At 38.3% G+C, this 22732-nt stretch overlaps 1 protein-coding gene across 1 annotated transcript in view; it reads right to left on the reverse strand.

Annotated features, from left to right (window-relative positions):
* Positions 1-22732, reverse strand: part of ADAMTSL3 (ADAMTS like 3) — a 616185-nt gene that overhangs the window by 55759 nt on the left and 537694 nt on the right. The window contains exons 20-21 of the mRNA XM_044660156.1: positions 16043-16170; positions 10046-10174 (exon numbers count right to left, since the gene is read on the reverse strand). Coding sequence (XP_044516091.1) covers positions 10046-10174; positions 16043-16170 — 257 coding nt within the window. The remainder of the gene's footprint in view (positions 1-10045; positions 10175-16042; positions 16171-22732) is intronic.

The raw sequence follows: 22732 nt of genomic DNA on the forward strand, positions 1-22732 counted from the left end.
CAGTATTAGAGTAAATACCCACATCGATGAGATCATAGATTGATAATAGAAAGGGATGAAATTATACTTCCTTCTATGTTTAGTGCTGGTTCCTTATTGTCCCCTACACTGAGAAATTAATCCCATGAGAAAATAAAAAAGTGAAACTTTGCTTTCCTTGTGCTAGGGGACAAATGGTATATTAAATAAAGATATGAGAGCCAAAGATAAAATCTAAAGAAATTCTATACTAGTAAAGTGAGATGACAAGGAGACAAAGGAAAAACAGATAGAGAAAAGAGTGTGATATCTCAAGCCTCCAGGAGGGAGAATATTTAAAAGCTGAGAGTGCTTAGGCAGAGATACCACAGATATGTAAGGAAGATTGAGAAAAAATGCCTAAACACCTAAGGCAAAGGTGACCTTTGAGAGACTACAAAGAGAGTGCTCTTCCCACTATAAATTTTTCTTCTATAGTAAAATGGATCAACTAAGCAACATAGACCAGTCATATTAAGCACCCAGTCTACTAAGCAATTTGCTAAGAATTCTACCCTCTGCCCACGACTAATGTTAAAATCATTATCTGGGATAAGTTGGATGCCACCTTGACTGACAGGGATGGCAGTTGAGAGGTTCTGAATGTTCCCAAGTGCCATGAGCCACCAGCAAATGTAGGTTGACCCCACCCTCTAAATACCCCCTAGGAATTACAGTTGGGAGGTCTCAGAATTCAGAGCTGAGTCTTGAACAAACATCTCTTGGAGTAAGAACTGGGCAGAGGGAGGTGAAGGGTGAAGGGTGGTAGAAGAAAAAGAAGGGTTGACCTGATCTTAACCTATATCCTGTGCTTGACTGAGAGAGACCTAGTAAACCATCAATATTATTGGTAGTAGAGCTGAGAGAACACACAGAGCATCAATCCACATCTACATCAATAGCCTTCCCTATTCTCTGACTTGGCTGTGGCCAGGTCAGGTCAGGGATAGTGAGAGGGTGAAGACCTCAAGTCTCTACCAGCCTCACAGTCTCCAGTCCTGATCAACAATTAGCTTAGTAGCTAAATTATAGCAATACGGTTCCCAATCCCCAAAACTAGAAACTTGTTATCCTTTCCCCATCAATAGATAATACAGTGATTCAACAACAAGTCCCTTCCTGAGTGGTTATTCTATCACAGCCCTTGGGAAGGGAGAACTAATATGCAGTTAGATACCAATCATTTCCAAAGCCAATCAATAGTCTATTAACAATTAATCCAACCTCAGGTTGGGACTAGAGAGGTTAACCTAACCTCTCAAGAGGTTCTCACCTGGGCAACTGTTAGAAATAAGTCACTGACATGTTTAGCCAACCAAACCTGTCAGGGAGAAGAGGGATAGATTACAGCAGCAGCCATTGTGAGAGGACTGGGTGTTCCTCCTTCACCAACAACAGCTGGCTTAGGCCTTGGGTCCTTGGTCTCTCCATCCATACTATCCCTAAGATCTACATACCAGCCACCCTCTAATATCTAGAAAGATCTATAGGGAGATAGTAGTAATAATAAGGGGAGATACACAAAGCTATCACCTCTTTAGTTCTTTTTAACACTAAGGAAAGACTCCTACAGGAGAAGTCAGGGCCAAAGTTCAGGGTCACTCCTTAATATTCTCGGGAGTCTCTTTCTCATAGGGATCTAGAGATTTCCCCAAGAACTATACTAAAAGCCTGGGGGGGATTTCCTTCAGCATTCCCTTCCCTCAAAAGTAAACATATTTTGGGGAAAACACTGAAGATAAAGCAATTCCTTGCCAATCAAACCTGTACTTTCTGAATAACTAACTGGCATTGATCTCTGAGGGGGAGCTGGATGGTGCAGCAACCTATACTCAGGAAGACCTGAATTTAGATTCAGACACATACTAGTTGTGTAACCCTGGGCAAGTCACTTACCTCCATTTGCTCAGTTTCTGCATATGTAAAATGATCTGGAGAAGAAAATGGCAAATCACTCCAATATCTTTGCCAAGAAAACCCTAAATAAAGTCACCACAAGTCAACATGACTGAAACAACTCAAGAACACCAATTCCTTTCTAAGAAGGACACTGCGCAGGAACTGTCAGATGATCCCTTTCTTTATCCAATAAGCACACTTCATCAGGAAATGTCTTTTTCTCCTTAGAAAGTCCTATCCCTGAACTAGAACTTGGAAACTCTCATATTTGGGATTATTCAAAGCTGTGGCTTAGGAAACATTCCTTCTCTGGTTAGAAGGTTTTATTCTGGGATCACCTACCTAGGGAATTTAAAATACTCCCTCCTACATGTAGGAGCTGGGGTTTACAAATGCTGCCCATGAACTTCCATTTGGCTGAGTAGGCTTACACTCCTGACGAAATCTCCAAGCACCAGGGTTGCTACCATCTGTTGAACGGAGAAAGTCTACTCTGAATTTCCACTCTTAGTCTTTGTGTAAGTACATGTACCTTTCACTGTGTATTTCTTCTTTAAGTCATTTTTAACTATTCCTGGGAGAATTAAACTGAACATAGACACATCTCTTTTTCCCCATTCCTTTTCCCCTCCTTAGAAGGCAGGTCCACACTGTTATCTGCTAGTTGCCTAAAGGTCCAAGAGCCTGAGAATCAGAGTTAGTCCTTCAGCTCTAGACTTTCGGCTTAGTTTAACAGACCACTGAAGGAGGCTGATTTTTCCTGCAAGAGTCTGTCCTTATAAACCTTAGTCTTCTAATCATCTTTTGTTTTATCCCCAAGTCACCAGTGGGCACTCCTTGGGTTGCTTTTCCTTAGACACATTAAAACAGAGATGAGCACCGTATGATTACTTCAGATTGACTGGGGGAAGTTATCAAATTGATCAGAAACTCCTCTGATGAATCTTTTTTTTAAACCATTCTGAAATTCTCTGAAACCAAATCCTTTCTTTCATATGTTCCCTATTGCATTTGATTGCCTTCATTCAAACATACCAATTTTGATGCCAATTTATAAGAGTTTTGAGGAGAGAGAAAGAACCACTGCTGCTTCCTCAAGTGTTTCAAAAATTACAGGTTGCTTCGTAAACCTCTTTGGTAACTCCATCATGGTCCCCTGCCTTCTTTCACACCACATTCAAAGTAAACAAGGGCAAATTAACTCCCCGGAGCTGAAACAACAGAATTTTGCCTCTCTCTCAATGCCCAGTTACATAGTAGTGCTAGGCTAAGAGTCAGGAGAACTTGGGGTCAAATCTGGCCTCAGAAACAGTAACAACATCTGCCCAAGGGTACTTTATGACATCATTCTTAACTCCTCACTCTCCCTCCATGTTATCCAATCTATTGGTGAGGCCCATCAATCAATTTTACCTTTGTGAAAACTCTCACATACATCTCCTTCTTTCCTTGGACAGTGCCACCAACTTGGTGCAGGGCCCCATTAACTCACTCTGGACTACTGCAAGAGTCTACTGTTTGGTCTCCCAAGTCTCCCTCCCAAAGACTGCCCCAAGTCTCTCTCCCTTCCAGTCCATCTTCCCCTCAGCTCCCAAAGTGTGAGCTTCCTAAAAAACAGATCTATGTCTTCCCTCTTCTCAATAAATTCCATCAGCTCTCTATCATCTCCAAGATCAAAGGAAAAATCCTCTTTCTGATGTTCAAAGCCCTTCATAATCCTTCTCTCTGCTCTGTCCCCTTACCTTCACTTTTCTAATCTTTCTATGACTTTATGCACAGCATCCTTCCCCATACTTTGGCATCTAATGATACTGGTCTTCTTGCTGTTTCTCAAACAAAATAATACTCCAGCTCTTCTCTCTGGGCATTTTCCCTGGCTGTCTGAACTGTCTGGAATGTTCTCCTTCCTCATTTTTGCCTCCTGGTTTCAACTCCCAAATAAAATCCTTTCTGTAGGAAACCTCTCCTGATTCCCTCCTTAATTCTAGTGCATCCCTTCTGTGGACTGTTTCCAATTTATCTTATCGATAACTTCTTTGTACATATTGTTACATGTTGCCTCCTCCCTTTGGACTGTAAGGCTTTCAGAGTAGGGACTGTGTGACTTTCTACATCCAGCATTTAGCAGAGGCTGGCACATTCTAGATACTTAATAAATGCTTACAGACAGACTTCTACCTGCAGTCACAGTGTCTGTTTAAGGAAGAGGAAGTCTAGGGCACACACTCAAGAGAAAGAGTCATACGTCACAGACCTGCACTTTGAAAAGTGGAAGAATCAAATTAGATGAATCATACAAAACTTCTAGCAAGTGATCATTTTCTTTTGGAGAGCTTTTCTTCCTTACCAGAAGGTGGCAGAGAACACTCATTTTCTCTTCACTTTCACAGGATCTTGGAACATAGGAATTAGAGCTAGAAGGGACAGGAGAGATAGTCTAATCCAACCCCAGCACTTTAGGGATGAGAAAGCAAGTGAGAGAGACTAAGAGATAAGGGGCTTTGCCTAAGGTTAAATTGTAAATAAGTAGCAGAATTGGGATTTAAACCCAGGTCTTTTAATGCCAAATCTAGGACTTTTCCCTCAGCCACAAAAATTTTTAGGCTAACAATTGGCCAAATCCAACATTTTACTTAACCCTATAACTCTGGAGATTTAAGAGTACATAGAGTTCAAGAGGTCCTATTTATTTGATATAATAATTTTTAAAAGATTATTGCAAATGCAGTAAATTTTATTCAAGAGCAATTAGAAACGACTGCTGTGGACATTTCTCCTATGGGTTTGAATGGTAGTTGTCTATGACATGTGAATATGGGTCTCTTTTAAATGTAATGGATATAGACTCATAAATATGAGCATAGTATAATAATGGGAGAATATTTTAAGAATTAACTAAAATGAAAATAGATCTGTACTAGTGGCTTCATAGTTGTCATTCAATTTTTGTTAAGAGTTATAGTAAAGAAACCCACTACTTCCACAGGCAGCCCATTAATCTTTGAGACAGAACTAATTTTTTTTAAAACCCTACCTTCTATATTCTAAGGCTGAATAGGACTAAGGGTGAGGACAATTGCAGTTAAGTGACTTGCTCTGTGTCACACAGCTATCAAATGTCCAAGGTGAGATTTGAGCTCAAATAGTGAATATTTAGTTAATATAAACAAACATGCCAATTCTCAACCTCTGTATATGTTACTAATTAGGACATTTTAATTTGTAAATTTTATAATATGAAACTAAGGATTTTAGAAATATGGAGACATCTCTGTGAGTATGGAAAGACGATCCATGAAATGAAACTGTTAAATAGGAAAAAATGTGTTGTGCTGATTAATGTTAGACATACAACCTCACTTTTGATAATATTAATTAAAGTTGGCACAAGTAATATATAGGTAATTTAATTAATAGCCCCAGGCATCATACAACATAATAAAAATTATGTGGAAGACTATAGACCATGAATTATATCATTTAAAAAATATACAGTTTTCCCTGGTCAGAATATATTGGGTTTTCTTCTTATCAGGCATTTCAGTTATGTCTAATTCTTTTGATCCCATCTGGGGTTTTCATTACAAAAATACTGGACTGGTTTACCATTTCTTTCTTCAGCTCATTTTACAGATGAGGAAACTGAGGCAAATATTGTTAAGTGACTTGCCCAGGGTCACACAGCTAGTAAGTATATGAGGCCAGACTTGAATTTAGGTCTTCCTAACTCCAGGCCCAGCACTCTAGTCATTGCATCAACTTGCTTCCCCTAGAGACCATGCCATATTTTAGAAAGGGCATTGATTAGGTAGAGAGCATTCCAAGGTACAGTGGGGGTGAATAAGAGGGGGGAAGTCAGGCAACCAGGATAGTTATCCTGGCAATCATATCATGTGAGAATAATTGAAAAAACTTAAGACATTGAGCCTGGAGTCCAGAAGGCTTGGATAAGTGCAGAGGGGAATACATGATGATAGTGGTCTTGGTGTCTTTGAAGGGCTGTCATGTGGGAAAGGGATTGAGTTTGTTTTGCTTGGCCTTAGAGGAGTAAAAGTTACACAGAGGCAAATTAAAAATTGATATGAAGAAAATTTTCATTACAATTAATTCTATTCCAGGAGCAGTTAAGTAGCACAGCAGATAGAGTCAGGCCTGGAGATGGGAAGTCCTGGGTTCAAATCTGACCTCGAACATGGTCTGGCTGTATGACCCTGGGCATGTCACTTAATCCCAACTGTCCCAGCCCTTGCCACTCTTATTTGAATTGATACTACAAAAGAAAGTAAGGATTTAAAAATAATAATTTTATCCCAAAGAATGATGGGCCACTTGGGAATGTAGGGGGTTTTCTTTACTACAAGTCTTAGCAAAAATTGGATGACAACTTGTTGAGAAAGTTGTAGAAAGGATTCTTATTCAGACTATCGGCTAGACTAGCTGGCTTCTGAGGCCCCCTCCACCTCTAAAACTCTGGGATAGTTTATGGTATAATGGAAAGAACACTGGCCTGGGAAGTCAGAAGCCCTAGTTTCAAAACCTGGCTTTACTATTTATTAGCTATGTGCTCTAGACCAAGTTAATTAGCTACTCTGGGCAGTCAGGCTCTCATCAATAAAATGGGGATAATATACCTTCCTTGCTTACCTCAGGGGACTGAAGTCAGTCAGTCAGTCAGTCAGTCAGTCCACTAGCACTTACTAAATAACTACAGTGTGCCAGGTACTCTGCTAAGTAAACACTGGGGTTACAAAGAAAAGCAAAAAAACAGAATTTGCTTTTAAGAAGCTCTCAGTCCAATGGACTTTATTTCGTAATGAATGTACAGAGCTTCCTAAGTTATAAGGTAATTAAAAATGTAGGGGGCAGCCAGGTGGCTTAATAGAGAGAGAGCTAGGCTCAGAGATGGGAGGTCCTGGGTTCATATCTGGTCTCAGACACTTCCCAGCTGTGACCCTGGGCAAGTCACTTAACTCCCATTGCCTAATCCTTACCACTCTTCTGCCTTGGAATCAATACATAGTACTCATTTTGAGATGGAAGGTAAAAGTTTTAAAAAAATCAAAGCCATCACTATTACTTTCCCACCAGGAATTCTGAAGAGCATTCCCCCATTCATGCCATTAGACTATGATGATCTCAACTGTAGAATGGTCTCTTTGGGAAAGTGATGTCCTCTCTCAACTTCAGTGTTCTCATCTTCAAAACAATGGATGAGGTTGAACTAGGGTGAATCTAAAGAGCCTTCTATCTCTTAACATTCTGTGTTGGCCATATCTCCCCTTGTGAATTCCAATTACAATTCCACCTCAGAAAGGACAACTCCAGGTATTTATTCACATGTGTCAAACTACTGTGATCATTTTGCACAGTGATTTGGAGTTGATTAAATGAAAGACATCCGCTTCCCCCATCACCCAAGCACTTACAGGTGTGATGTCTCAGTGTTCCTCAAAGAAGACTGAATGATGATGACACGTCACACTGACTGAGGCTGACCTTTATACAGATTATTTAGCAACATATGTGTGGACAGATAAGACTCTTAACCAATACAAGGAATCACTGAAGACCGTAAGATGGGATGACTAAAGTTTAAAAGCAGCAACTAAAATTGGAACCAAATAAAGGTCAAAAATATTTTACCTCATTGCTTAAAATAACAGTAATAATAGTAGCTCATTTTTACAGCAATGTAAGGTTTACAAAGAACTTTCCTTATGGCAGCCCTGTGAGACAGAGTACAAATAATATAATATATCCAGTTTATGGATGAGGAAACTCAAGTTCAGAGAACAACTTGGTCAGAGTCATCGAGTTAGAAAGATTGGGATGGAGAAGTCAACTCAGGTGTCCTGACTTCACTAAATCCACTGCAAATACTACCTAGTGGTAATTTCATAGGGGGCAGCTGAGTGGCACAGTGACTAGAGTACCAGACCTGAAATCAGGAAGACTCATCTTTCTGGGTTCTAATCCAGCCTCAGACACTTACTAGTTATTTGACTTAACATTATTTACCTCAGTTCCCTCATCTGCAAAATGAGCTGGAGAGAGAAATGGCAAACCATGCCAGTATCTTTGCCAAGAAAATGCCAGAGTCACAAAGAGTTGGACATGATTGAAAATGACTGAATATCAACAAATTTCATACTGTGGCAGGTACAACCTCTGATCTGCATCTACAGGAATATTTAGAGGCCACTATCAAGTCCTTTGAATTGTAGATCCCTATTTCAATTATTGCCACATTAATCACAATCCTTCATCTGCATGTTTATCTCCTTTCTTGTATCGTCTGAAATTGTTAGCATTATTAGACTACTGAGACTGAAGTCAAGGAACACCTGAGTTCAAATTTTGCCTCAGACACTTACTCGCTTTGTGGCCTGGGGCACATCATTTCATTGCTTTCTGTCTCAGTTTCCCTATCTATAAAATAGGGAAAATCACAATACTTTCCTCAAATGGTTGATGTAAATGGGATAATATTTGGAAAGCACTCAGAGCAAACTCGGCACATGGAAGTTTGGGACTTTTTGGCTCCAGCATATGGAATGAACTTGTGATTTCAGTGGTATAGGGAAATGCTTAGCTTGGTAAAGAAATGCTACCAATGCACGTTATCCCCTTCTTTGCAATTTATCTTCTTAGACAATTGCCTAGTAGAAGCTGTTCAATTTGCCTAAGTTTGCACAGACCCTTTGTTGGAGGTGGGATTTGAATTCACATTTTACTGGACTTAAAGCCAGTTCTTTATCCACTAGGCAATGCTACCTCCCAGAAGACTTGGTTCAAATTCTACCTGTGATTTTACTACATGTGACCTTGGGTGAGCAACTTAATCTTGTTGGCCCTGGGTATTCTCATCTCTAGAACTGGGATGGGGGGAGTGGTCAACCAGATGGCTCTTCCACCCAGTCCCTTCCACTTCTTAATCTATGATTCTTTGAATGCTAATATTCCTCTGGGGATGAAATGCAATATCAAAGCATATTTTCTCATTATCTCTCTTGAACAAGAGGCAGAGGACTGATTAATAAGATGACTAAATATCATGAGTTCCTAGTAAAACCAGAAACATGGCCCATAGTAGCTTTAAAGGTATTTGAGAACTTGATGCTAGTACCTTCAGGAATGAACAAGGCTGGCATTGCTTATGCAAATGGTACACTATCAGAGCTTTCCAGATATCGTGGGAGTAAAGGCTATTGAATTAAGTCTGTGTGTCACTCATGGATTCAGTTCTCATTGAATTCGATCAAAGCTATGCCAGCAAGAGAATAAAATTTGGACCCAAAACTTAAACAGCTTTTTATAGAAACTGTTAATGACAGCAGTTAATAACCAAACTTGGGCCAGCTGTGTAGTCTATCCTCAGACAAAATTGCCACTGAAGTCAATCATTCATCTGTTATCCCCAAAGTATATCTAAAAAAGTGAGCTCTAAATTGCATCATGAAATTGCAATTTTAAAATGCTGTGCAAATCAGAAATCCAAAGGAAGGTGAAACATGAAGTTCCTCTTAATAAACATTGGTTCTGTTATACACAAGTCCATCTCTGCAGGTGCGGGATGGCAGAAGCTCCAGACAGTTGTGGCTTGGCATCTGAGAAATGTAATCCCGCTCGTCTCCTTCTGTAGCCACAGAATGCTGGTCCGGACTATAATGGGTAGGTTTGTACTGCCAAAAGGCTCACAGTTTTTTTTCCCACCCCTGCAGGGGTGAGGGTAGTGGTAGAATCGAGTGAATTGCTGGAGATGTCTTTTACAAGTCTTAGTCTATGAAGGCCAGATGGTCTAAGAACTTCAAAGGGGGTGAAAAACAACTCATTGTGGGTTTACAGATTTCCAGACCAATAGGTCAACTGGTTGAGGAGCCAAGAGTGCTCCCTTGCAGCTTGGAGGAATGGTTGGCAACAGGCCATTACAAGAAGGAAGACATTTCAGTGTTGGATGCCTATACTGGGGTGTGCCCCAGACAGAGGACTAATCGCAGACCCTAGGAAAAAAAAATGTGTAGCCTTCATTCTATGACTAAGCATGGCCACAACCATTTTTGTAGTTCCCGCTGGTTGTTTAGGTCACCTTTAAGCAAGATTCAAACTAGAAATGGATGTTCTTGCTTACCTTTTGCTGGACACCTAATGGTGATGTTGGCTCCTATTCTTGCCTTGGCAGTGCCACCAACAATTATAGTCAGACGGCCACGTTCCAATTCTGTGATATTTCTCGCAACAGTCAAGATGACAGGCACCTCTTTAATTAAAAGGAAACACAAAGCTGGGTTAGGTTGAAGTCTCTTTTCCCCCCTCTTCAGATAGCTAACAAAGTAGCAGGGCAATGACCAAAGGTGGTAGGCAGATGGATATAGATTAAACATGTGCAAAGTTTTAGTTACTAAAATTCTGGCACCGAAGTTTAATTAGCAACCAGGAGTGGGAGTGATCAGGATGTCTGGATCTGTAATTCCATTGCAAACCATACATATGAGCAAGTGTTCCACAACCTACAGTCTTAAAGAGTTGCTTGGAGCACTAAGAGGCTATGTGATAGCCAGTATATGTCAGATGTAAAAGGTATTGCTCATATATCAACATGAGCAGGGAAAGAAGGTAATCTTGCTGCTTAAATTTTTTTTCTTAGGGTCTACTTTTACAACATATGGATTCCCATAAATACCAAGGAAAGTATAATTCTTGGACTCACAGGTTTGAGCAGTGTGGTCAACTGGTCAATAAACATTTAGCAAGCACTTAATATGTGCCAGACATTGTGTTAAACCCTGAAAGATTAAGCAAAAACCTCTAACTCCCCATTTGTGTCTCATCTGAAAAACAAGGACACTATAAAAAGCCTTAGGTCTATGCCATATCAATCAATCAATCAATCAGTCAATCAAAGAATTCATTAAACACTATGTGTCAGGAACTGTACTAGGTATCAGGAATATAAAGACAAATGAAAATTCCCAACCCTCAAGGAGTTTACCTTACAGGAGACAACGTGTGTGTGTATATATATACATATATATATATATATATATGAACATGCATGAGAATTAGTTGAAGGAACTGAGGATATTTAATGTAGAGAAGGGAAGGCTCAGGGAGGGAGTATGATAATGATCTTGGAGGATTTAAAGGACATATGGAATTAATTTGGTTCCGTCTGGCCCTGAAGACTAAGAGACAAGGGTCAAAATTCTAAGTTGTCACAATTAGGTTTGATGTCAGGTAAAACATGCCAAGAATTGGGTCTATCCATAAGTATGGTCTGCCTCTTGAGACTGTGTGTCTCCCTCTTCCCTAGAGTTTTTCTAGCAGAGGCTGAATGGTCATCTATTAGATCTTTTATAGTGGAATTCTTTTTCATAGATGAGTTGAATCATATAACTCCTAAGGTCCATTCCAACTCTAAAATTCAGAGATTCTATGAGGAGCACTGATTTTCTACATCAAGTGTTCGTCTAGATTTAAGATTCTATGATCCTCTGTGCTACCTGACCTTACTAAAGGCCACATTTCTTAAGTTCATCTAATACAAATTTGAAAATTCAGATCAAAGAGTTGCTCTTGAAATAACTTACCATGTTAAGAACTCATTAAACTGTAGAAAGTCTTAGGGTGGCAAATGAACCTTAACTGGCCGATTCTAACATAACTCTCAAATAGCGAAGTTACATGTGGCTATGACCAATAAAACTGTTTAATATATAATGGCCAACAATGGTGAAATAAAATTTAAAAAGTGAGTATCTTATTATTCTGAAACAAGTGTTTGTATAACAAATTAAATGGAAAAATTTGATACTAGAAAAAATATTTCAAATTTGGAAAGAATAAAGAATGTGTTGGTCAGTGACAACTCTGGCTACACACTAACATTTCCTGCCTAAAGAAATATGCTCCCCCAGGGCTGGTGACAGGCAAAAAGCCAAGTATCAGAAAGTAAACAAGACTCCTCTCCCAAGGCCAGTCTAGACCCACCACATGGCCCTTTCAGAAAATAGAAAGGGACATATTGGTAGGAATGTACTGATGAAGATGGGCAGTTTAGTCTGAGAAATCAAGAAAGGGCCTGAGTACCCAGTGCTAGGATTAAAAAAAACGTAATCTATAAACTATGGCCCAAGGGCTGAATCCTGCCAGCTACTTATTTCTCTTAAGCTATGAATGGTTTTTACACTCTTAAATAATGTTTTACTGATTTGTGGTACTAATATAGGATATATATTGATATATGATAGTTTTCATGATATATTAGAGTCCAGGGATAGGATTTCTTAACCTGGGGTCTATGAATTTTAAAAAAATATATTTGATGTCTGTGTTTCAATATAATTGGTTTCCTTCATAATGCTATTTATTTTATTTTATCCATTTAAGAATGTGATTTCGAGAAGGGATCCATAGGCTTCACTAGACTGCCAAAGGGGTCCATGACATGAATAAAGTTAAGAAGCTCTGACTTATGGGCACAGATCAGATAGATACTAACACAAATCTTGAGGCAGAATAACAGGTCATAGAATAATAGCTTTGGCCTGCAGCTAAGAGACGCTGAGCTGAGGCAACAGCCCATTACTTGTAGGTCCAAGAAAAGTAAAGGACTCACTGAATACCTTCAAACAGGCCCTCAATGACGATGTCACAAATGCTGAGAGGCAGGTTTCTGGTGAGCCTGGCAGGGGGGCTCCCAGAAAATGCCCCAGGGGTCTATGTTTGGCTTTGGACCATTTTAACAATTTTTATCAGTGCCTTGGATAACAGTATAGCCAGTGTGTTTATTTAATTTGCAGGTGACAGAAAGCCAGGAGGACCAGCTAACAAATTGTCTGACAGAGTTAGGAGCCAAAAAAATCTTGTGAGGACAGAATATTGGGCCAACCATAACTAGATGAAATTTAATAGGGAAAGATTTAAAGTTTTACCTTTGGTTAAGAAAATCAGTCTCATAAGCACAAGGCTAAGGAAGCATGGCTAGACATCAGTTGTATAGAAAAAAAAAGATTTGGGGAGTTTTAATGGATAGCAAGTTCAGTCTGATTCAATACAGAAGGATAATGTAATCTTGGGCTAGAGGAGTTATATAGAGTCGAGGCTTCAGAGAGAAGATCTGCCCTGATCAGAGTATATATTGAACATTATGTCCCTTTCCATAGGCCATATTGGAAAACATCTAAAAGAAGATGACCAGGATTATCAAATTTTTTGAAATCATGTCATATTGGTTGAAAGAAATGAGGATGCGTAAGGGGGTGAGGAATAATAGCTTAGTCTAATCCTAAAAAAAAGAATTTAAATTTGTTTATTATTACATGTTTATTATATTCTTATATTACATATTAAAATCCTGAACAAGGATTTAAATCTTAAACATTAAATTTGCTTTCCTTTTTTCCAGAGAGCTGAACTAGCTAAATATAGGGGAGAACTTCCTAATAATTAGGGCTATCTCAAAGTAAAATGAAATGCCTAGGGATAGAGTTGATTCTTTTCCAACGGAGGTTTTAAAGTAAAAGTTATATTTTCACTTTTCAGGTATGTAGTGAGAATTTTTATTTAAGTATATGCTGGGCTTCTGGTCCAATTTTCAAACTCCAGGATTCTGTTCAGGTAAAGAGTTTGGATCAGATGACCTCTGAGTTCCTTTCTACTTCTGGGACTTAATGTTGGGAGCCCAGAAAGGAAAGGACGTTTTTTAAACATCTATTTTTTCATTTCTTCTAATTAGATATAAAGAAAAATTTTAACATTGATTTATTTTTACATTTCAAGTTCAATAATCTCTACCTCCCTCATAGAAAAAGCAAGCAATTTGAGAAGAGATTATACATGTGCAGTTACACAAACATTTCCATATTGGTCCAGGATACTTTTTAGAACATATTGTGATTTGCCCAGCCCCCCCCAAAAGCTATTGTCCATAGGAGCAGATGCCTTAAAGAAGCCCTTAGGCATATTAACAATAATCCAATCTCAGGGGTGTGAAGAATTAAGCCAGAAGCAAACTGACCTTGGAAACACATAAAGGTGGGCAGATTGGCATTTTAGAACTTAGAAATGGAAAGAGCCTTCAAGAACACTAGACCAATTTTAATTTTACAGGTGAGAAGTCTGAGGTCCTACAGAGATGGTTTGATTTTTTTGAAAATCAAACAAATAGTGGTAGGGTCCAGATTACTACTTAAACCATCTCATTTATAACTATGTCCATCCTCCATCTCACCCTTACATATTGTCTTTATTCTCCCCAGGGGAATGTAAATTCTATGTGGCTAAAGGGCATATCTCATATTTCTCTTTTATTCTCTACAAAGCTAAGATCACTGTTGGAGACTTACAAGGGCATCCAAGAAATACTTAGAACCATATAGTTTTAGAACTGGAAGGGACTTAGAGATCATCTAACCCAAGGTCTTCATTTTACAGATGAATAAACTGAGACCCAGAGAGATGTAGTGATTTGCCTAGAGTCACTGAACTGGTTAGTTGCACAGCCTACACCAGAACCAAAGCTCTTGACTCCAAAGACAATGTTATTTCTCCTTTACCATTATGCTTCTCAACTTATTGCACTTGGCTGTTACCTTTCCCCAAAGAGCAATTTTACAAACATTTCCCACTCTCCCACCCACCCTGGAATCCCTACATCTGATTCTCACTTGTGGTTTGGGGAAGCAGTAACAGAAACCACTGCTGGTGCTGGTGGTAATTCTTTTCATCTCTGCATGCTTGAAATAAGCAAGCCTTTAACAAAACTTTTTTCCTTTCTTTAAATCTATGATTTCATTAGTACAATGGACACCCAAATGGAGACTTCACCTATCCATGCAATTTCCCAGGGATTTATAGGTTTAGAGTGTCTATGGACACTGATGGGTTAAGTGACTTGTTTTGGGTCAAAGACCAAAGGATCATGGCCAGGTAACTATCTGATAAAACAACAAAGCTTTAGACTATTCCCTGAAAATGCTTAAAATAAGACAATTCCATTTTTTTTTCTCTGAACATGTGTGCGTGTGTAAGAAAAATAATAATAGCTAGCGTAAGGTTTACAAAGCAAGATACAGGCAGCTAGGAGGTATATATAGTGGATAGGCTTGAAATCAGGAAGGCTTATCTTCCGGAGTTCAAAACTGGCCTCGGCTACTTACTAGCTGTGTGAATGTGGGCAAACTGTGTGAATGTTTGTCTCAGTTTCCTCAACTGTAAAATGAAAAGGAAAATGGCAAGCCATTCTCATATCTTTTCCAAACAAACAAATAAATAAATAAATGAGGCCACAAAGAGTCAGATATGACAAACGATTGAACAACAGTAATAAAAACATTTTACAAATATTATCTCATTTTAGCTTCACAATAATCCTAGGAGGTACATGCAATTATCATCCCTATTTTACAAGTAAGGAAATAGACAGACAATGGTTGGGTGACTTGCCCAAATTTACATAGCTATAAGTATCTAAGACTGGATTTGAACTCAGGTCTTTTTGACTCCAGGTCCATCTATTTCACTGTACCACTTTGTTGCCTCATATGCTTTAGTCTATGAAATCACAAAATGTCTGTATAGCTATATCAAGTTCAAGTTTCTTTGAAGTGTTTTTAATGCTACAGATGACTCTGTGTCATGGTATCTTAAAAAAAAAAGGCAAGCCTAAAAAAATTCCTTTCTTTGGCATGTTGCTATTCAGTCATTTCAATAGTGTCTGATTCTTTGTGACTTCATTTGGGTTTTCTTGGTAAAGGCTAGTTTGCCATTTCTTTCTTCAAATCATTTCACAGATAATGACCTGAGTCAGATGGTATTCAATGACTTGCCCAGGGTCATAGAGCTTTAGTGTCTGAGACTAGATTTGAACTCAGAAAGATGAGCCTTCCTGGCTCTAGATATGGTACTTCTGTGCCACCTAGCTGCCCTTCTTCGATATAGTGAGACTTTAAATATGAATAACCAGTAATGCTGGAAATAAATACCCTAAATAGGATAAAAGCTGCTTTAGAGACCATCTTTAAGCACAACCATGTTAAATAACTAGACTTCACAGTTCCATGGGAAACTAAACATAGATTAGTAGTAAAGTAAAAAAGAAAAATCCAAATTCTGCATTTGGCATTACCTGCATATAACACTGAGGAATTTTTTGTTTCTGAATGAAGATGATTAACCACGTTACATCCATATATACCTTGTTCTTCCTTTGTAGGATTCCGGATTTGTACTTTTCTGGTGCCATCTAGTATTATTCTGTAGAACAGCAAAAAACATGGTGTATTCATTTCATACTGTATATTTACTATGAAAAGCCATATATGGAATATATTAGGGATGTGGGATTATATAATTTTAAGACTAATAAAATAGAGCCATGACCAGGATTTTTTGTGACTGTTGCAAATACCACAAACTATGGTAAAAGAAATGGTACAATGTGCATACCCAATGGGATACGGAGAGAGACAAAGTCCCTTGGGATAGTAGTGTGAGAACTACTGCTGGGAAGTGAGGAAGGAGCTTCCTCCATCTGGTTAGCTTAATCTTTTCATTAACTTTTATTTTTAATTAAGTGCTTGTCAGCACCCTCTAAATTGGGTACTCTGGAGGAAAGCCTTGTTTACTCTACTTAAGACTCTGAGAAAAGGTGCTGGAGTGATTGATTACCTTGTCTATGGTCTCTGTCTGAATTTTTTCTTCCTTTCCTTATAGTTTTAAGACCACCGTCTTTTTAAAACTCTAAGGGATCTGCCATTTGCCATATATGCCTCATGGGCAAATCATTTAACCTTTATGGGCTTGTTGTCTCACCTGAAAAGTAGGGTAGTGAGGCTAGATGTGTTTAAGGCCTCTTTTAATTCTCAATCTGGGATCTTCAGTTCCCTTATTTTATCAGTGAGGAAATGGAATCTCATATAGGCAAAATGACTTGCCCAAAGTTACAGATGTATCAGAACCAAGACTAAAATTTTGGATTATTAACTTCTGGTTCACATCCTTCCCACTAGCATGCCACAGGTCAATCCAATATGGCAGGCACATCTCTTAATTTCTCTTGATGTTATGAAAATACCAGTGGAGCATATAGGTTCTTTGTTAGCTATCCTTTACTTTCCCCAAGTGACCAATCTCCTCTTTGCCTGCCTGTCTGCCTGTCTGTCTGTCTGTCTATCTATCTATCTTTCCATTTATTTGTTTGTTAATTTATTTGATATCTCTATTTTTCCTTCTTCATTCCTTCTTTGTGATGGGGCCTTAGTCTGCTGATGCATACTTTAGGCATTTCCATTTCCCTTTGGGTAATCCTCAATTTAAATTCTTTACAGATTGCAATCTTCCATAACTTGTAGCTATACAACAATACCAGAAGACTACTAATATTAAAAAGATGGTTATTTCTGGGAGGAGCTTGTGGTCAAGAGAAGAGTTCTGAATGTGGTGCCAGGAATTTTTAACCAATAAATGATATGAGGCCATTTCCCTGAGAAATAGCATTGTTTATGAACAGAGTATGTGATCTGTTAACAAAGAATGGGTCCGTGTGAACTCTTCTCACACAAAGGACAACACTCAGTGTGCCCTGACACTCTCTTGACAGGAAGCTATGTCTTCTTTCTGATTATCCTGAGAGTTCATCTTTTGGACCTCACCTGGCAGTTCTAATTGGTGGATATTTTGAAAGAAGAGATGAACTTAGAGATCTCAACTCCTTCTCCATTACTTTATTCCAGAGGAGGTGAGTATCCAAATAAAGGAAATGCCAGACCCGCCATATTTTCGAATGGGTGAAAGTTCATTGATTAGAGAACTGTGTCCACTCATCCTTCTTTAGCATGTTAAGAAACTGAATGTTAGCTATTGAAGCCTAGCCCAGTCATGAGGCCCAGACTATTTTAGACTAACATTGTAAGCCCCAGGAACTTGGGAAAAATGAATCATTTCCCATAGAAAAGAAACTGTTGGAGTCTGATGCTGATCAAAGCAAGTCTTCCACTTTATTTCCTTTGATATATTTTTATTGTATGTGTGATATTTGTCTTCAATCACAGCAACATAAGCAATATGTAAATATATTGCATAAAAGTACTGATATAACCCATTTCAGACTATATACCACTTGGAAGGGAGGGAAAAAAATCTGAATCCTAAAATGTCAGAAAATAATTGTCAAAAATTATTTCTATATGTAGTTGAAAAAGTAAACAAATAAAAAGTAGCAAATATCTTTGACATTGAAAATATTTCCCTCTTACATGAGTCAGTTGATATCTATGATCAGTGGGTATTCAAAGGAGGTTAAGAAGGTTTTTTTCTTATCCCCTAAACTTCTTGAACTTGTCCAAAATAAAAATTATGCACCAGAGCTAAAGCAACTTTAGTTCTATCCACAAACTAGGTCAACCAAGACCTCCAACTTTTATGAATCAACAGCAGAAAAAGCTAATCCTTAACCTTTAATATGTTCACTTAATATCCCATTTCCTAGTGCCTATCAGGTTCCTAAGGCAAGGCTGCACAAGCTGACCAATGGATTTGCAAGTGAATCTAATTCAACTGTGAAAAACCAAGAAGCAGAAGCTTTTTGGGGTTGGGATAGCTCAGTCAGAAAACTGAGGAACAGAGGGCAATGGAGCACAGCTTATATATGTCTGTGTGGCACCACATTAAGAGTGAAGGAAAGAGCCCAGTATCAAGCTGGAACCAATTTTCTCTACCACCCCCCCCAAGGCATTTGGGACAAAGACTGAGGTTGGTGAGATGTGAATTGTGGAGTGTAGGATGAGACTGAGATGACTTTGAGGTCTAGTGTCCTTAGAAACTACCACAAAATGAAGGGAAAAAAGACTGAAATTAGCAAAGATATTAGGAGAAAGAAAATTCAATTTAAAAGCTTGAACATAAGCATATAATCCAACAGGAAAGATATTAAAAACAGAAGGGAATATGTGCTCCAAATCAGTTTTAAAAGTTCAGAGTTCTACAAATAAATATCTTCATATAAATGAAAATAAAAGAGAAATGGGAATCATGAAAGCAGAATTTATGTATTGCAAAGCAGAAACAATTAAGTGATTTAAAAAAAACCTTGAATCCACAGTGGCAAGTTTCACCAAAGAACTAGAGAATAAGTTTTTGGGAATGCAAATACAGGAAAGAAAAGGACAATCTGGAAAAGGAGAAGCAAATACTTCTATTACATTTTTCCATGGAATTTTGTATTATTTTCACATATGCATGAGAGACATATTAGAAGGGAAATTTTAAGGTAGCATTTTGCTCTAATGAATCAAATGTGTTGTAGTTATCAAGCAATAAGCATTGTGGTATCTTATAGCCTCTATTTCACCAGTCCTTTGGGATGTGGCAATATATAGTCTGATGTGGAATGTAACTTCTAAAAGCCTATATATTCTCTTCTATTACTTTCACCAAGGATGCCCTATATATACATGTAGATCATTCTCAGAAATTATATAGATGGGAAAATAGGGCTATGAATTTGTAATTATTATATTCTCTACGTTTCCTTTTTTTTAGAAATAAAGTCTGATGTTTTCCCCAAAGTTCTGGTATCTTCCTCTTGTAATAGAGAAATAGACTTTAAGAGTAGGAGAGCAGATTAGCAGGCAGGCTAAGGGCAAAACTTTGGCTGTCAGCCATGGACATTCTGAATATTTATATATTCTTATAAAACTCTTCAGATACCTTGAGGAATTTCATCAAAACAATTACTTCCAGAATGTACTTACTCTCGTGTTTATTTGAATTAGTTCAATTGTTTTTCTCATCATTGTTTATCTCAAGACCATTTAAACTTACTCTATAAGTTCATCTGAGACTGTGCTCTTACCATCTAAAATGAATGGTTTCACTTTATGGTGAATAGAATTTGTTGTAAAAATACTTGCAGTTTTTTTCACTTTTCATTAGTTTGTTGTCTGCTTTTCAGTTTCATCCTTAAATATCCTTTGGATGACTTTAGTTGAGTCTTTCACAAAACTTTCTTTGAAATGCTCTTTCTCTCCACCATTCTTTATAAGCAACACTGCTTCTTATTGGGTCTGTAATCACCTCCATTTTGTGAACCTAATGGAAAGTAGGCATCTGGAGTTGCTCTTCCTACCCTGATCCAACTTTTCTGCCAATGATGGGAATCTGAAATCTTTCTTTTAAGAAAAAAATTTGGGGAGAGGGTGCTCACCATCTGCCCTATACTTATGCCCTCCAGATCCTCAGGCGCTCATATCTTACTTGCCAATTAACTTAAAGGACCACTGGGAGGCAATCTCTCCCCTAAAGCTGTGTCTTTAGGACAGTTGGGCTCTTTCATCTGCCTTGAAGCTTAACCAACCAATATTAATGGTCTTGCCATTTAGAATATGAATTTACTGAGTTTGAAGTAAACTTGTTGCTTTTCTACTTGCATCTCCAGAATTTAGAAATAGTGCTTGGCATACAGTAAACTGTTAGTTTTTTAAAAAATTCATTTGTTTATTCATTCAGTTATTCACTGATCCTAGTTCAGACCCACATTACCTCTTCTTAAACTATTTAGCCTCCTAATTGGACTCCTGGCTTTAAGTCTCATCCTTACCTTTCTAATTCATCCTCAGTATAGCTGCCAGAATAATCTTCACAAAGTGTAAGACTGACCATATCAACCCCTTTGCTTAGTTTGGTATAAAGCTCTTCACAATCTAGTTCTAATCTGTTTCCAGGCTTACTGCACATTGCTCCCCTTTAAGAACTTTTCCCTAGACAAATAGCTCTAAACAAAACATTCCAATTTCCTATCTCCATGTCTTTTTACAGGTTGCCTCCCAAACCTACACTGCCCTTTGATTTCTTTCTTTTTTTTTTAACCCTTCCTTCCATCTTAGAATCAACACTAAGTTTTGCTTTCAAGGCAGAAAAGTAGTAAGGGATAGGCAATTGGGGCTAAGTGACTTGCCCAGGGTCACACCACTGGGGCATGTTTGGGGCCAGATTTTAACCCATGACCTGTTTCCAGGCCAGGTTTTCTAACTACTGAGGCACATAGCTGCCCCTTCCCTCTGCTTTCTTTACTGTGCCTCTTATAATCTTATATACCTCCAGGGAAAGCCTTTCTCGATGTCTCCTCAAATTATGCATATGTTTTGTCTGTTTCTATGTGATACTCAGAGTAGGCCATAAATTCCTTGACAAGGAGGAATTTTTGTTGTGTTTGTATTCCTAGTGTTTCATGCAATAGTTTCCCATATTGAAGGCTTAAATAAGTTGTGAATTTCATTGGCTTGCTAGTTCGCTTTCCTTTCTTCATGTTGTATCCTCCTCGATTCTTCTTGATTTAGTGGAAAACAGTTCTTCTTAACTTGTACTTTATATTCAGCTTTTATGTTAAGCTACTTTAATTCAACAAACTAAGTACTTTCTCTTCTGTTTGTGAAGATTTTGCTTTTTAATTTTGTTAAATCAGCTTCAACTTTATCTTCTTTTTTTGCTATTCCTCTGTAGTTTCTTGCTTAGAATAGGCCTACTTGGTAAACAATTTTTTATTTTATTTTATCAATTTTTTTGTTAGTCACTTGCTCATTTTCTTTTTCTTTTTTTTATAAACCCTTAACTTCTGTGTATTGGCTCATAGGTGGAAGAGTGGTGGTAAAGGTGGACAATGGGGGTCAAGTGACTTGCCCAGGGTCACACAGCTAGGAAGTGTCTGAGGCTGGCTTTGAACCTAGGACCTCCCATCTCTAGGCCTGACTCTCAATCCACTAAGCTACCCAGCTGCCCCCTCACTTGCTCATTTTCTAACAATTTGATTTTATTCCTTATACTTCCTCCCTGTTAATTTCCTCTCCTAGTTCTGAATAAAAGGCATCTTTCAATAACAGTTTAATTCAAAATAAGCAATTATCAAATGCTAGATGCTGGTAATACAAAACCAAAAGAAAGTTCATTCTCTCTGGAGGTGAACATTTTCATGGACAGGTTAACACAAAGTTATTTTTTTTAAACCCTTACCTTCCGTCTTGGAGTCAATACTGTGTATTGGCTCCAAGGCAGAAGAGTGGTAAGGTAGGCAAATGGGGGTCAAGTGACTTGCCCAGGGTCACACAGCTAGGAAGTGTCTGAGGTTGACTTTGAACCTAGGACCTCCCGTCTCTAGGCCTGGCTCTCAATCCACTGAGCTACCCAACTGCCCCCTCACAAAGTTATTTTAGGAGAGGGAACCAATAATTCAAAGGGGTGGTGATATGGAAATGCTTCCCTAGGAGGTGACACTTTAGTTGAGTGCTGAAAACTATTAGGGGTTTTAAGAGGTGACCCAACATTCTGGGCCTGGAGGACACAATTTTCTGAGGAAAAGAGATGCAAATTTCAAGTTCAGGGAATAGCTAGTGGGTTAATTTGACTATGGCACATAGAGAATGAAAGGTAGTAATGGGCAATGAGGTAGGAGATCCATATGCTGGACAGTCTTAAATATGTTGAGGAGTCTTTAGGAATATTTTCAAGTAAGAATATAATAGTTAGGACTATGTCTTAGTCATATTAATTTGGTAATGATGTAGAGGATGAATTGAAGAAGGGAGAAGCCAGAAGCAAGGAAGACTAATTAGAAGGTTGTCACTATAGTCCAGGAGAGAGGTGATAAAGGACTGAATTGAGTAGTGCTTGAGTGAGTGAAGAGGACATACATAGGAGAGATGTAGAATTTAAAAGACTTGACAACTGATTGGATAAAGGCAATGGAGAAAGGAGTTGAAGGTCATTCTAAGGTTATGGACCTTGGGGTGACTGGAAGGATGATGGCATCATCCTTCATATAAAG

This window comes from Gracilinanus agilis, chromosome 2 (genome assembly GCF_016433145.1).
Source record: "Gracilinanus agilis isolate LMUSP501 chromosome 2, AgileGrace, whole genome shotgun sequence".
Lineage (NCBI taxonomy): Eukaryota > Metazoa > Chordata > Mammalia > Didelphimorphia > Didelphidae > Gracilinanus > Gracilinanus agilis.